Source organism: Spea bombifrons, chromosome 1 (assembly GCF_027358695.1).
Source record: "Spea bombifrons isolate aSpeBom1 chromosome 1, aSpeBom1.2.pri, whole genome shotgun sequence".
NCBI lineage: Eukaryota > Metazoa > Chordata > Amphibia > Anura > Pelobatidae > Spea > Spea bombifrons.
In genome coordinates, this window is record NC_071087.1 from 111,506,076 (window position 1) to 111,521,837 (window position 15,762).

A 15,762-nucleotide genomic window follows, 5' to 3' on the forward strand; every position below is an offset into this window, starting at 1 on the left:
TGAAGATCATGTTAATCACACAGGTTATCGGCCCTTGTAATAGAAAATTCCTCATACTGTGGTACACAGAATAAATGTTGCCCTCCAAATTAGGTGGTAATAAACCTATGTTTTTGCAGCCATACCTTAGATGCCAGCTGCAGTCTTGGATTTAGAGCTGACCCAGTGGGGCTGAAATGCTCTGCAACATTTGAGAATCATCTGTGATACAATGGGGCATGGTAGAATAAGAAGAACCCGAAAAGAAGAGATTATAGATGTAGGGAGTCAGAACAGTATTTGGTGTCACAGCCATTCAAGTATGAAGACATAATCAGTATTACTCCTGAACATACCTTGCTGTGCTTCATTTATCACCTTTTCCTTGAGAAGTAATCATAACAGATATGTTATTACTTAGCCTTGTAGTCCCAGATTCTAAATAGGGCATTCAGGAGTCATGTTTGGCTACCCAAGAGAACATAATAACCTGACTCCTGGATGCCTTATTTTATATTCAGTGAATTTTACTATAAGTTGCTGACTCATGAACACCTAGATGCCCTGCATGCAAGTCTATTTGGGGTCTTGTAGGGGCTTCAAAGCAAGGATGCCATATTTAACGGTTCCTTTAGAGACTGAGGCTGCTTTCCATCTTCTTTTCAAGCTGCTCTATTTTTTCTTCTGAGTTGCGATCAGGTAGTAAGACCTCCACAGTGTAGCTGATCTTCTTGGCGTGAATAAAGCTATAGGTGTTATCAAAGCGGAGTACATCTGTAAGAAAAGAGTTAAGGTTATTGTGAAAAGTACATTTAATTTGCAGATTTTGCATGATTATATAAAGTAAATAATTAGCTTAATATTAACATTATTCAAACACAGGGCTGATGGAAAAATCTCAGAGGACAGGTAGATTGTAGCTGTTCAAAGAAGTAGAGGGATTGACCAATTGTGCTATGATTTCCAGTGTACTTCAGAACAAGCTTTCAATAAGGAAATTTCTTTTTTATGGGTTATAGCAAACAATAATAAGCGGTGCAAGAGTGAATTACTAATAATCAAGGGGAAAAGAGGTATAAGGACAAATAAATATTGCGTGGCACAGCATTGTTATTACATTTGACTACCCAATTACTTAATCCATTGGATACTTACAAGTACCAGGATCAGCGCATGTCAGCGTCCCATCTTCAGGTACCATGTGGGCATTGTATCTCTGATTTGGCAGCACCTCAATCATATCTCCAGCCTTCTGCCTCTCCCCTGCTTTTGTCTTACGGAACACCCCAAATCCTATGTCAGCGCCATCAGACTGGAACTGCCACCTAGGTTGGCCACAAAATCAGTGTTAGAAAAGGAGCATGTTGCGGACCAATGGTGAGCTTCTACAAAAGTATGCTGCTAAAACTTTAGCAGCATAAATAAGGCATGCTCCCACATCTGGTCACGCACCCTGTGAAACAGCCCATATAATCAACTATCAGCTATAGCACAGTTGGAAAAGACATTTATTGGGTAGAAGGGAGTTCAAGTGCCCTCTGTTATCATCAACTTGGCCCCTAAACATCTCATACTCACAGAAATGACATCCCCCCTCACCTAAGCACACATCCTGGGAAGAGGATCTCATACTCCATCTGTTGACTGGAGCCCCTGTTGATGGTGACGGAGTTCTCATAGTTCTGTTGCACCTGGTCTCGTACATAGTACTTTTGAGGGATGTCTCCCCCATAATTTATCTATGATAAAACATGTGTGTTAATAAAACTCCAGAGATTCCATTTTCCAAGATTATTCCTTAAATCCACCTCATCCTTAGTTACAGTTTACACTTTTCAGTTCCGAAGCACAATCTTTTCTTTACTGCATGTTCTTTCCAAAAACTAGAAAAAGCAATCTTTTTTTGGTTGAATTTAATATGTGTAATATATTATCCTGCACTTTATGAATATTACACTGGATCAGACACCAAAACTTGTGGTAACGTTAAAGGGAAACTCCAGCCATCATATGCACTTTAATGTTTATGATAGGTATGTGGTCCTTTTGAAATGCATGGGGGGATTCTGCAGAAAACTCCCAAAAGCCAATAACATCATTTAAAATATGCCTTTATATCTGATGTATGCTCGTGGGTAGCACTTGATAAAATGTAAATTTAAACACATCACACATTGCATAGTAACTTTTATAATGTATGCGCCGATGACATTGCTTTACCTTGGATTTACATTTGGGGTCACCATCAGGGTCAGTTAGTTTCCCTCCATAATATTTGGGCAGTTCCTCTGGAGGAATATATTTCTGAAGCACTTCTTGCCAGTTATCTGGAAACAAATATATAAACACGCATATCATTTATGCAAACATCTGGAAATTAGCCCATTAACCTGTGATTTCCAGTGGCTAGTAACTTTTAAAGTAAACTCTTCCTTTTACTGATAACTACTTCTCATAAAAATGTAATGCTTGCTTAGTTCTTTTTTCCAAGCCATATATGCAATTTTTGCTAAATCCAATCTTTAGTCTGAAATATGCCCTAGCTTATTCATCTGGGGTGGATGATACCTTCACAGTGAGTTCTGATGATATCCTTCCAGGGTACCACTGCATCAAACATTGCATCAGCTTGGTCTACCTATGACCACCATGGGAGCTTCATGCCATCTAGCAAAGTGCTCCTCAACCCTCTCCGCAAGGCACACCTAACAGTCCAGGATTTAGGTATTAGTCAAGTGTGTTTAAGGTGTTTTTGTTTGTTAATTATACAACACCTTAGACACACCTGATAATACCTAAATCCTAGACTGTTAGCTGCGCCTTGAAGAGAGGGTTGAGGAGCACTGATCTAGCACACTGGCTATTTTTTTACTATTATTACTGCATTTTATTTACGGAGAACCAGCATATTCCATGATGCCCTGCAGAATGTTTCATTAAGAAACATTACATGGAGGGCATGGACATTTGGATGTTAATTTCTCAACAGCAGGTCATGTCAAAAAAGGTTCCTGGTAGTGTGAGTTTATCAAAAAGGCCCTACCCCCCTATTCGCCAAGTGCTTTACCTGTATCACGATGAACCATGCTCCCCTTCTACTTACCTCCAACAACCATGATTTTCCTCCTGGTGTCCTCACTCAGGAAGTGTTTGATGAGGTTATATGCCACAGGGAAAAGCTTGGGAGCTGAGGAAGATAAAAATGAAGGAAGATCGAAGTTAGAAGAGGGAAGTATGACCCTGGGTAAGGAATTGTGAGGTGAATTCACTAAACCAGGGGTTTTACATAAAGTTAAACATTATGAAGAGTCAAACTCAATACGTTTCCTGCAAAAATGGCTGTGCTGGCCCTCCATAGTCCTCAGATAAATTGTTTAGAGGTTCCTTACCAATTTAACGATTATTATTTATTGATTTGTATAGTGCCATCATATTCCACAGCACTGTACAATGGGACAGACAGCATTTTGTATGGCCAGTTCCGCAGGTTTGCTATTTACAATGCTTAGTGGCATGAATTGAAATGTTTAACTCACTTGCAAACTCCTGTTTTGATTAATATGCATGCGTGTTATATGTGTAATATGTCTTGTACTGATGCTCATGTGTGCCTCACCTTTAATGACAAACAGTCTCTTCAGAGCCTCTGGATAATTATCTTCAAACATTGTCAGGACCTGAAACAAATGGCTTATTAATCTTTGGATGCTCTGCTCGCAAAATACAGTAGTCCAGAATCATAAACGCTTGCTATACAGAAATCCACAAACACTCAACAGTCCAGACCGAATCCTCATAAACCTCTCCTTTAGACTATCCAACAAATCCCTGGTTACTTACGATCTATCATACTGTTTCATACTATTTCACAAAATAAGAGAACATTTCTCAATTAAGAGAACGTTGCTGACAATGCAACATTTTTGTCATCACTATTACTTTAAGTCTGCTTCTAACCATCTATTAAGCCCTATCCTCCAATGCCCTCCTATTATTGTATGTTATTTAAGTAAGTCTATACAGTCAGCGACACACATTTGCGCATTTCAGTACTCAAAATATTACTACAACGCCCATATCTTATTCAAAGTGTTGATTTTTTTCATAGGATGTTTTTAAGACCTATTTTTAAAAAAAATGACTGGCATGGGCTAACGAAAGTTACCCCATAGTATCAACTCTTCACAATGCATTATGTTCAACACAATCGGTAGTCCCACCACACCTCTCCGTAGAGCTCCACAGCTGGCTTCCACAGGTGCTTTAAACCCAAACCTTCAACATCATAGATCATCACAACCTCTTCAACTTTTCTTCCCAGCTGCAAATAAATTCAAAGAAAATATGTGAATATCGTCCCTGCACATCAATTCAGCTCTTTATAGCTGTCATTGTGGAATAAAGTAAAATTAAAAAATTAAATTATAAATCTATTGATTAAAATTAGTGAAATAACTCCAACTTCAAGTGTGGTATTTTTTATTTAAGACCAGTCCTATTTTTTGTCTAAATTTAATAGTTAAGGTTTTAACATTGTATTTATTGTGTGTGTGTATATATATATATATATATATATATATATACACACACACACAAAATGTTAAAACCTTAACTATTAAATTTAGACAAAAAAAGGCAAAAAAAACCCCTCCACGTGTAATTACGAATTTGCAGTTTTCAGACCCTAACATAAGAAATAAAATGCAACATTTATTTACAGTAGGATCACCAGTACTAACTTGTACTTTGCTTTTGCTCACGCTACACTGGTGTGTTACTCCCTTCTTCGTGGAGTGGCAAACTGTAAAGGTTGTACCCATATTTGTCCTAAATGCATTCATATGAGCCAATTCACATAAGACTGCCACACTTCCTAAATGCAGTCGGGCACATAAGAGCTGTGTGGGCAAAATTCTCATGGTTCAATTTCTTATTTGGTATGTGTAGGTTAACAAACATTAAGTTAAATATATAATACTAATGAATGAGATGGTTTTTAAAGAAAATAGTCTACTTTTAAAGTCCAAAGGCTTGGTATAGGCTTGTATTTCAATTGAAATATGACTGATAATATATTGATGGAGTAAATCACATCAATTGATTTACTGTCGATCTGCCACAAAAACTACAGACATCTGAGATATAAATCTTCACAACTTTGCAATAAATGTGGCACCAAATAACACTATGACAAAGGTTTTATTTTTTTCTTTATTTTAGGTAAAGTGTTCTTACCTTCTCACTCTGGTTTCGGCACTCCTTATGCATAAGTTCACAGTCCCTCACCTTGGTCTTCATCAGGTCCTGCTTAGAAGCAGAAAACAGAAGCCCTTTGGGGTCGAGAGGCCCAATGACATCATACCAGATAGGACAACCTTCACGGTCATGTCCACATAGACCTCCGGACAGGTACTTCTGTACTACCTATGAAAGGTAAATGACAAGTGAGCATACAAGTGAAAGAGTGTAAAAGCGTGCATGTCATTAAACTCCTCCTGGGGATAGTCCCCCAGAGGACGAGGGGATATATTATCATTAGATAATTATGCCCACATTCTTCTGCCTTGGTTTACCTATATCATGTGTAGTTATATAATGTCAGCCTGGGAAGTCAAGTGTGCAGAATGGGTTTGTTACTATCCCAAATTAATTGATTGGTGAGGTCGGATATCTGGATCATATTTGCATGGTTATTCTTTCCCATGAATTAATTACATGCTTTTTTATGAAACCCAACGTTCCAAGAATGACAAAGAACAAAGGAGAGCTCAGGACAGGCCCTATTTATCACAGGTAAAGTACTCTCCATAAAACATACATACAGTTTACAAAGGCAAATTAATTTGAGACAAAACAGAAAGGTGATGGGTCCGCTTTAAGGAAGTAGCATATACAAACAAATGTATTCATGGTGTGACTGTAGCACAAGGTCATTTGTAGAACTTCAGCAGGTTGTTAGCTTGAAAGGCTTATTCACTAAACACGGAGGTGAGATGAAAAAAATGTTGGCTCACAATGAATTACTGTGGCTCTGCACAATTCAGAGTTAATGCAAAAGGTCAGGTGGAACCCACAACTGTTTAGTGAATAAACCTCTAGATTCGGGAGTTTCACTGCAAAACTTTTTCCCACGAGCTTTATTTAGCAAACACATTGCTCTCAGGCTCACAGGTTATCACTAATCTGACACTTTGCAATATGTAGAACAGGTTTTGTTGGTGGATTAGCGGAGAAGATTAACAGGTCTGGGCAACAGCCAGATGACCTGATCAGTGATAGGCAGTGTCATTTACAACGGCCCTGATGTCCAACAGCATCCCCCATACCTGGAAAAAAGACTTCTCCACAGGGCTGTAAAATACTTAACTGAAAAACACAACTTTATATGTAGAGATACATGTTTAACCCTCTTAGTTAGCTTACATATGCATAGATAGACACTTTATTCATGGAAGACACATGCATACGAATACATTTTTGTTCCCCATCTCTTTTAAAGCATAGTGTTAGCATGTCTAGGGCATGGAAGTCACTGAACATCTACACAAACTATGGCAGTATGTTGGAAAAACTATGCGGAACATCCATGGTACTCCACTATTGCCTTACATGGCAGCCTTTGTACTCGGACTCACCTCTGGAGGCTGCCAGTTCTCCAACACATTGTCAGAATCCATGTGTTTCCGAAACTCAACATGCTGTACAAGGAAAAGCACACGGTAAGTTAAAGAAGGAGCACACAAGGTGTATGCTAGGTAGAGAACATGAAAAGGAAAACTGACATGCTATGAGGGGAGACACGTGGGAAGGCTGCACCAGAGTATAAAGGTTTGTATGTAACAGACACTACGTCAATAAGTTAATTTGTGCATGTATGTTATATGCAGCAGCAGTAAGGAAGCTGGTTCATACACACCCCTTGTATGTAAGGTACTTAGATAGACTGAGGGAACTGGGCACACAAATGGCAGATGAAATTGAATGTAGATAAATGCAAAGTTATGCACTTCGGGATAAGGAATGCACAAGCAACCTACACCCTAAATGGTAGTGAATTAGGGGTAACGACAAATGAGAAGGATTTCTCAAACTAGGAAACAATGTGCAATGTCAGTCAGCGGTTGCTAAGGCCAGTAAGGTATTGTCATGTATAAAAAGGGGCATCAATTCACAGGATAAAAAGATAATTTTGCCTCTGTATAAATCAATGGTAAGGCCACACCTTGAATATGCTGTGCAATTTTGGACACCTATTCTAAAGAAGGATATTAAAACACTGGAAAAGGTGCAGAGACAGGCTACAAAATAATAAAAGAAATGGAAAACTTTAGTTATGAGGAAAGGTTAATTAATTTAAATCTGTTTAGTTTAGGAAAACGTCGCCTCAGAGGGGATATGATAACGTTATATAAATATATTCGGGGCCAATCCAAACCATTGTGTGGAAATCTGTTCATAAACAGGACTATGCATAGGACACGTGGTCATGCGTTCAGACTGGAAGAAAGGAGATTTAGACTAAAGCAGAGGAAAGGGTTTTTTACAGTAAGGACAATAAGGATGTGGAATTCTCTGCCTGCAGAGGTAGTTTTATCGGAGTCTGTACAGACGTTTAAACTGCAACTGGATGGATACCTGGAAAAACATAATATTCAGGGATATAATTTTTAAATAATGGGGAAATAGTTTCTTGATCCAAGGAGAGATCTGACTGCCATTCTGGGGTCAAAGAGGAATTAAGTTTGTGCAAAATTGGAAAGAGCCACAACTGGGTTTTTTGCCTTCTTTTGGATCAACAGCAAGAATTAACAGATATGGAAAAGGATGAACTTGATGGACGTATGTCTTTTTTTAGCCTATGTAACTATGTATGTACTTGGAAACCGCATGGCAGGAGGCCATACCTGCTACAGTGTTTAAGATTTACAGAAGTAAGTTGCTCCTTACGTCACTCCTTCAGTCTCAGATAGAAACTTTAGACATCAGTTAATGAAACTGTGTTTACTTAGCTGCTAGATTACTTTCCCATTCCTGCTCTCCAACATCAGTCTGACGACATTATCTTTGTACATGTATAGGTTTAAAGGACAGTTCAATGTCCCTGACACCCCTCCCCAGTAAAAGAGAAGGCATATTGAAATATTCTGTGAGAAAAAAAATGAATAGAACTCTTATCTAGGCGAGAAGCTGCAGCCCTGTTAATGCATCTGCCCTCCGTGGTCTGATGATTCAATGATTGATTGATTAATGATTTTTTTTCTGTAGTTTGGTTCTCAGAAACTATCCAAACGAATTTGAAATTTGCAGGGATACTGCATACATACAGTATGTGCTTATTGCACAAGGACGTTAAAATATTGATTTATACGGTATCTTCCATAGTTTTATTACCAGTACAATGGTATTAATAGTATCTGCATATGCAGTTTGCTTGGGTGTGCTCGGAGTGCTGTGAATAGAAGGGGCTAAAGGTCCCCCGTATTATCACGATTACACCAAGTATAAAGTCCTCACCTTTCGCAGCATACTCTCTGATTTCTGCAGGTTAAAGCATCGAGCTGGAAAGGGAGTGCAGAGGAGATGAGATTAGAGAGAGATTATACCGAGATATTATATTACAGTCTCACAAACTGTAATCCTTGAACCTTTCGGGCAAAACATTGTAAAAAAAAAAAAAAAAAACAGTGCCGCAATGTGCTGCCACTTGGAAGCCCAAGGGTTTGTCAGCTAACAAGAGATGGCCAATATAACACACCAGTGCTATAAATATATTATTGCAGAAATTAATATATTATAAATATGCCATATAATTCTGCGTTAAGCAAAAAAACACCTACCATTTAATGTGCAAGAAGCAGCCTTACACATAACACAGTGTTTGCGGTGTGTGCATTTCACTTAGGTAAATGTTCTAAACGGGTGTGAAATGTTTGTGCTCCAGAATATACAAGGCTAGAATCCCTCCGGCTGTTGCTGAACTCCAGCACCCATTATTCTCAGCCTGGACAACGCTGGAGAGTTATGAACTCAACCACAGCTGGAGCAGTTCTTGATGGCTTCACGTGATACAGTATATATGATGAATTAACACAACACAATTTTACCAGTTTTATTTGCAATACTGTGAATTATAGCTATTTTCACCAAGCTCTATATACTTCGTGAAGGGCCAATCACGATGAGTATTGCTAGCCCACTATAATCCATAGGGGTTGGACCTCCATAAGGCACAGTTAATTATCTAAACTGTGGAATGAGAAACAGGGCCCTGAGGTTATTAGTATTAAAAGTAAATGTACGAGCCATTCCAAAATACAAACTGCATCCTAAATGTTATCATTTACAGCATAAGACCTTTACACAAGGGAGATTAGCATTTATCATATAATAATTGAATCGGTTATCATGTAGTTATCAGCGTCTAGTTTATTAGAACCTTGTTTGCTAAGCATTTGATTAGCCTTTAATTATTGTTACTTTTATGTCTTTTTTCCAACGTGTTTTTATCATTCATGATACATATCTTGCAGTCTTTTTTTAGATTGGCACCCGTATTATTTAATAACATTGGTGCAAAGCTCAGAGACAGACCAGCACTGCCGCCAGCCTGGCCCCCGTCCAAGTGGAAGATGCCCCCTGTGTGAAGGGGCAGATAACGCATCTTATTTTACCCTGATGGGAAATGTAGTCCTATTTTGATGTCTACCTGTCCTGCAGGGAAGAAGGGGTTAATCACTGGGTTTACAGCCTGTCCCATTACCCGGCTGATACTTCCAACTTTCAGACAGCAATAAAGTTTGTTTCAAGGACCCACATGCAATGCAGCTTATCATATGGCTAACTAGCCCACGTCATTCTCACCTCGCAGCCAGCGGAGCAGGAAGTAGTCATCCTGACAATAAGGGGGCAACTTTGGCATCAGGTCTTTGACATTCTCCCGAAACTAAGGACAAAAACGGACAGTTATTACATTTACAAACCAACCTTGTGTTGGTTTATATATATTTATATATATATATATATATATATATATATGCCACACACACCAGAGAGCCACATAAGAATAAGTAATATTGTTAAACTGAACAAAGAAACGCCAGACAGGTTTGTCACACATTTAATACAACATGAGGTATCATAGTTCACCATTTAGAGGAGAAGTCCCATGGAAGCCTTAATATTTTTCTTTGAGCTGTATACCGTGACATAGATCAGCGCTGATGGAGACCGTGCGTTATTTTAATAAACGTCCTTTGTCTGCAGGCCCAGAGGCTGTCATGTGATGCCACATGAAAGTATAACTTTATGAAAACTCCTGCTTCTCCAGCAAAATACTTTTCTCCGCAGACTTTCAAGAGTCAGAATGTCAGTGCATGGGTGATCTATTGTTTACCACAAAGCAGCATAATAAATAAGGAGAATTCATCTTTTAGATCGAGTTGATACCAGAGCTAGAACACTATGCTTCTGCCCGAAACATTATATTAAGCAAAAACTAATATATATATATATATATATATATATATATATATATATAAAAAAACACAGTAATTTTAAAAACTTGTGGTTATAGTCGGCAGTTCCTCTTTAATATAATATATATACCTTGCATGCATAAAGGCAAGCAGTACCCAAACATAAGTTACTAAAGACCACTCTGGTAAGGTGAAAACTCACACATGGTGGCCAATGTGAAAAATCAAAGCTATATCAGTAAGGAGTGTTTTAGATGTTATTATTTTATTTGAATAAGGCAATCTGCGTAGTGAAAGTAAGTCTGATGAGTGACCTAAAGTGAGACCTGAAACATGCAAAGGCATTAAGTGTCACAAAGAATGCCTTAAGTGGAATAATCGTAATGTCAATGCTGCTGGCAATGTTGTTGCATTGTGAGTTTCTTTGCAAGACGGCCTTTAATAATTATAATAATACCGGTAATTAAAACATTTGGAAATTTAAACCGGCAGGCTTCTCCACCAAATTCATTCCTTACAGCTCAGGGTCAGGTTGCAGAAATAATACCTGATCTGTTTATAATATGATCCTAGTTTTATTATTTATAGAGGAATTAATAAAAATATTTGCATTGCAGAGCCATTAACCGGCAAGTATGCAATTAATTGCTAAAATATAATAATAATAATAATATGATAATTACATTTCTAAAATCATAATAGCTTCTGATAAACGCCAGACCTACGTAGCATACATAAAAAGGCTGACCTAGAGTGTTACATGGTGGGATTTGGCCTGAGAGATGGGTCAGACTTAAGTATCAGACACTTGGACACAAGACTAAAATATTAAAGAATGAAAGGCCAGACTGAAAGTTGAAGTCCCATGAAGACAAGCCTTTGGTCATTAAATACAATGCTGTATACAGTAACGAACATAAGCATTATATGAAATGTTTAAGTCCAGGAGGCTGCCATTGTTGCCAGTCACGTGAGAATTTTGTGTCCATCTGGGTGATTAAGACTGAGCCATTACATTATCACAAAGCAGCGTGATAAGAAGTCAGGCTGTTGTTGTCTAGTAGATTGGGCTAACATAACCAAGCTAGAACACATACATATAACAAATATTCAACAGTCAGAAATATTGTATTATCTAAAAACTAGAACTGTTTCTGAAAACTTTTAATGTGATACTTGTAACAAATCTGGTGGGGAGTATGACTCTAGATAAAATATTCTTTAGTGATATATTGGGCACAGGCAGTCCAGACTCAAATACTGGACACAAATGATACTGAAATATCATAGATTGCATTGAGTATGAGCCAGACTGAAGTATCTGCTGTCACTCAAAAGTAGGTGAGTCTCAGTTAAGTCACAGATCACACAAAGATAATATTAATGAAATAGCATAACAGAATGAAATCTGTCCCAAAGAGTAACTAAGCTAAATTGAACTAAAACCCACCATAAGTAATCTCTATAATGGAAAAATACTGGTTAAAATGTAACTTTTAATGATATCTCTAAAAATATCAAACAAAACAACAATTCATGATAGGGAGTTGCAAAAGGAGCCTTTAAGAAACAAATAAGAAAACTCTGCTAATATGGAATTACCCAATAATAACAAGCAGTCAGCATTTAAGTTTATACTTTATACATGTTACACCTGGAATCTTTGTAATGTATTGACAATCTATGTGGTCCAATGAAAATTATCTTTATAGGGCATAATTCTATTAAAACAACTTTTTGTTTTTCTTGGGGAATCCTGTGAGCCCCCCACATCAGTATCACAAACTAAAATTCGATACTAGCAGGAAATATGAGGGTTTTTTTTATTTCTTCTGTATTTTGAAGGGTCCTTTTGCAAAAAAAAAGATGGTGTGGTGTTTGAGATTTCTAGATATATCATTAAAAGTTACGTTTTAGAAGACTAATGGGTGTCCAACTTGATGGACTTGTGTCGTCATTAAGTTATGCACACCATAAGACTTATGGCACAGGCTTTATCTTACTGTCCTACTCAGTACTTATATCTTATCTCAGGTCCATAGCTTTAGTTCCAAAGTATTGGAAGAGATATTTTAATTACAAATTTCAAAAAGAACTCTTTTTTCCCCTAAGATGGCTCCACAAATTAAACAGTGAGGGACAGGACTAGTAAATACTGCCATTTTAACAAAAAAGCCTGTGACCCATGCCGTGTCAGGTGTGTGATGGCACTGAGGTTATAAACACACTGACCTTAGAAGTCAAGGCCTCTGCTTTGCTTAACTAACCCGATTAGATAATCGGTTGTATTAACACTTGGATGCCATCCAAATTTTACCTGGCTCCTTCTCTCTCCTCCTATCCCAATCTGAGTGCCAAACTACACACTTCACTGCCCTAAAACTTTAACAGGTGGGGTTTTAAAGATAAAACGGTCTCAGAAAAAAAGGCCCATAACATAGGCACTTGTTAACCTGTAGCATGCCAGGGGTGCAAGGAACAATAATGTATCCTAAAGTCATTAACACGTTGATGTTCCACAACCAGTTCACTTAACATCACATCATCACGCCATGCCATGAACAATCAGCCTGCTATTTCAGTAGGATCCATAATGCTCTCCTTACCAGTCACCGCTTTATAGCTCTACCACTAATCTATAACGCCCAGCCATATAACTAACCTACCACATTTATTAATCACTACTATGTCAACCTTAAGCACTTCTTTACATTCAACTTAATGCACAGCAACGTTTGACCAGAGTTCAATGATATCTATATTATGGGACAAACGTTCCTTCAAAGAAGGCAATTCTCATGGAAACATACATAAATCTGTTTGGGAATTAAATACGTTGATGAATACCGTTATGCAGCTGACAAAAAGTGGGTTTATTGTAATAAACATCCTTTAGCTGCAGACTTGTATATAGTCATTTTAGGTAGTTGTGATATTTTGAGTCAATATCTGCTTAAACACCACACTGAGCTGCTTCATTATGCTATGAAAGTCTGCTCACATAATATCAATAGGTCACTTCCTCCATAGCCTTTCAGGGGTCTTCTCTGAGTGATTAAGAGTGAGCAATTCTATTCATTATTATAAGGTAGGATGATTTGTCTAATCAAACGGATGATTTGTCTAAACAGAGCTGTCTATACATATGAAGTAGTAGCACATGGCAGATATGCTTTATTCTCTTTTAAATCACAATTTGAAACTTTTTAATTACAGTTTACTTCTGCTTGTGGGGATGAGTATTTGGAACTTAGCAACCTTTATACTGGGGCATCAAGCAGTCTTGGTTATGGTTTGGGCACTCAGGATCCATTCAGTCCTCCTGGTCCTTTTAATCTAAGGAAGAATACAAGTATTTGCTCAGGATCTGCAACTAACCTGGGAACCATGCGGACAAGGAGTGGAGTGGCTTAACATGATCTGAACTCCTGCCACCAATCTTTTTGCGACATCAGATTGATGAATGAACATTTACTTGAAATTATGAAATCTGTGGACATGCAGTCAGACATCGTAAAAGTGGTCTACCGTGAAAAAGACCCTACCGCAAGCAGTTTATGATTGGAAAGCCAGCACTGCTTTAAATGACTGCTTGTGTAATCCAGTGTTGGATGTAGGCTACTATGCCCCCTATTCATTTTCAAGACTCTCAGTAGATATGCTGAAATATATAATTCTCGAATAGAACTAGATCACCAACTGCAAACATTTATATAATATTTAATCAAAGCTTAAATTCTGTACCAAGACCTGTCTGTATCAAGTTTTCGGCCATTGCCATCAATAGACCAGGAGATTAATAGCCTAAAAAAATAAGTGAGCTAGCAAAAAATGGAAATAAGTGTCTGGCAAGTTAATTAAGAGGTTAAAAGCTGTTCTGTACATTGCACATGCAAGAATTTCTTAAAACTTCTGTAAATTCTGGCATTCAAGCAGGAAGAGGGTTAAACGATCTGTGGATTATCTGTAGCCCAGGAGCTAGTCTGATGCTTTAGATCAGGTTTGGTTCCCTAGGCCCTTAGGGACCTTCTAACTGGGACAGGGGTTCATTGAATACGGTTAGTGGCATTTAGTGGGAGTCAGCTGAGACAGGGAATGGCACTGTCACTAGGAGTTAGTGGGGGGGCACGATTAAACACTAGTGCAACCAGGTGAATGTCTGTGTTCGATCTATAGAACGTTTATCAGGAGGGCAGTGTTTTCTGCAATGGCACTTGCCACTAGTAACAATATCCAGCAGGAGATCTGCCTAGTAACGGCTTTAGATAATGATGCCCTGTGCAGCTAATGCAGGGAAGGGATGCCCAGTCTCACCTTGGCCAAGGCCTCCTGCTGTTTGGGGCTGAGGTCTCCCACTCTCCCACTCATGATGACGCCTGTGGATGTGTCACCACACTCTTCCGCCTCCGATGCTACCTTCTCTGTAATACAGGGTGTGTCTGTGCTTCTGTGACCAGGCTGTCCCGTAGTAATATAACACAAATCCGGTGTCCCCGCCCCTTAAGAGGATAGCCAGCCCCCTGCCTTACCTTAAAGCTACAGTGCCTCTTAGCCAGACACTAGCATGTAGCAGCATGTCGCCAGGGCACGATAGATGATGTCAACAAGATATATGATTTATAAGACAGGGCTAAGTTTTGTGCTTCGCGATGACATCACCTCTTAGTATGTTATTCCGAATTTTCGCCTGTACCTTTCCGTGCTACCTTATTCTCTGGATGCAGTGCTGTAGTAAGTAATGTTGAGAATCTAAATATGATCTCGATTTCTAGCGATTTACATAAAAATGTAAATCATATGTTCTAGGTTAATATGTGCATGATTGGAATCTCCCTCTGATGAGTAGATCGCTTTGATGCGATCACGCCGGTGTATATACTAAAGCCAGTAGATGTGCTTTACATATGTGTAAACATACTATACTTAACATTTCTATATGAAAGATTACTTTAATCAGACAGCTGTCATACAGGCTTAGTGCTTAAACCCTTTCGCATTGTAAGCTCGTCCTCACCTTTTGTTTCTGTAAATTGTTATGCGATGCACTGCAAGCTTTGTCCTGTGAACAGCGCCACGGAATCTGATGGCGCCATATCAATCGATAGATAACATCTCCATGAATGAATGGTTATAGCAGGATGAACACGCGGATAGTCTGCAGATGGCACTGTCTGCTTGAATCCTTCTTCAAACGATGCAGAAAAGTTCTGAATATCTCCACAAGCCATATTGTGTCACTACCAGCCAGCTTAAACAGCTTAGATCAGCTATACTATATTATCAGAAACTATATTTGTATGAATGTAAC

The 15,762-nt window shown here is 38.4% G+C and overlaps 1 protein-coding gene across 1 annotated transcript; it reads right to left on the minus strand.

Moving 5' to 3' along the window:
• Positions 1-503: 503 nt before the first annotated feature.
• On the minus strand, positions 504-14,926 carry SEC14L2 (SEC14 like lipid binding 2). The gene is made up of 12 exons (XM_053468566.1): positions 14,769-14,926; positions 9,841-9,922; positions 8,494-8,537; positions 6,615-6,677; positions 5,215-5,403; positions 4,205-4,300; positions 3,596-3,656; positions 3,083-3,166; positions 2,200-2,306; positions 1,579-1,718; positions 1,135-1,304; positions 504-753 (listed from the first exon to the last, which is right to left on the minus strand). Exons 1-12 carry the CDS (start codon positions 14,820-14,822, stop codon positions 611-613), a joined length of 1,233 nt encoding a protein of 410 aa, XP_053324541.1. The 5' UTR covers positions 14,823-14,926; the 3' UTR covers positions 504-610.
• Positions 14,927-15,762: the final 836 nt, after the last annotated feature.

What these genes read in the sequence shown, in the direction of transcription:
- SEC14L2 (XM_053468566.1), bottom strand. Translation starts at nt 14,822, where the DNA reads ATGAGTGGGAGAGTGGGAGACCTCAGCCCCAAACAGCAGGAGGCCTTG. An exon ending in AGCAGGAGGCCTTGGCCAAG is followed by an intron (nt 9,923 to 14,768) that starts GTGAGACTGGGC and finishes TTTTGTCCTTAG; the next exon opens with TTTCGGGAGAATGTCAAAGA. An exon ending in CAGAGAGTATGCTGCGAAAG is followed by an intron (nt 6,678 to 8,493) that starts GTGAGGACTTTA and finishes TTCCTTGTACAG; the next exon opens with CATGTTGAGTTTCGGAAACA.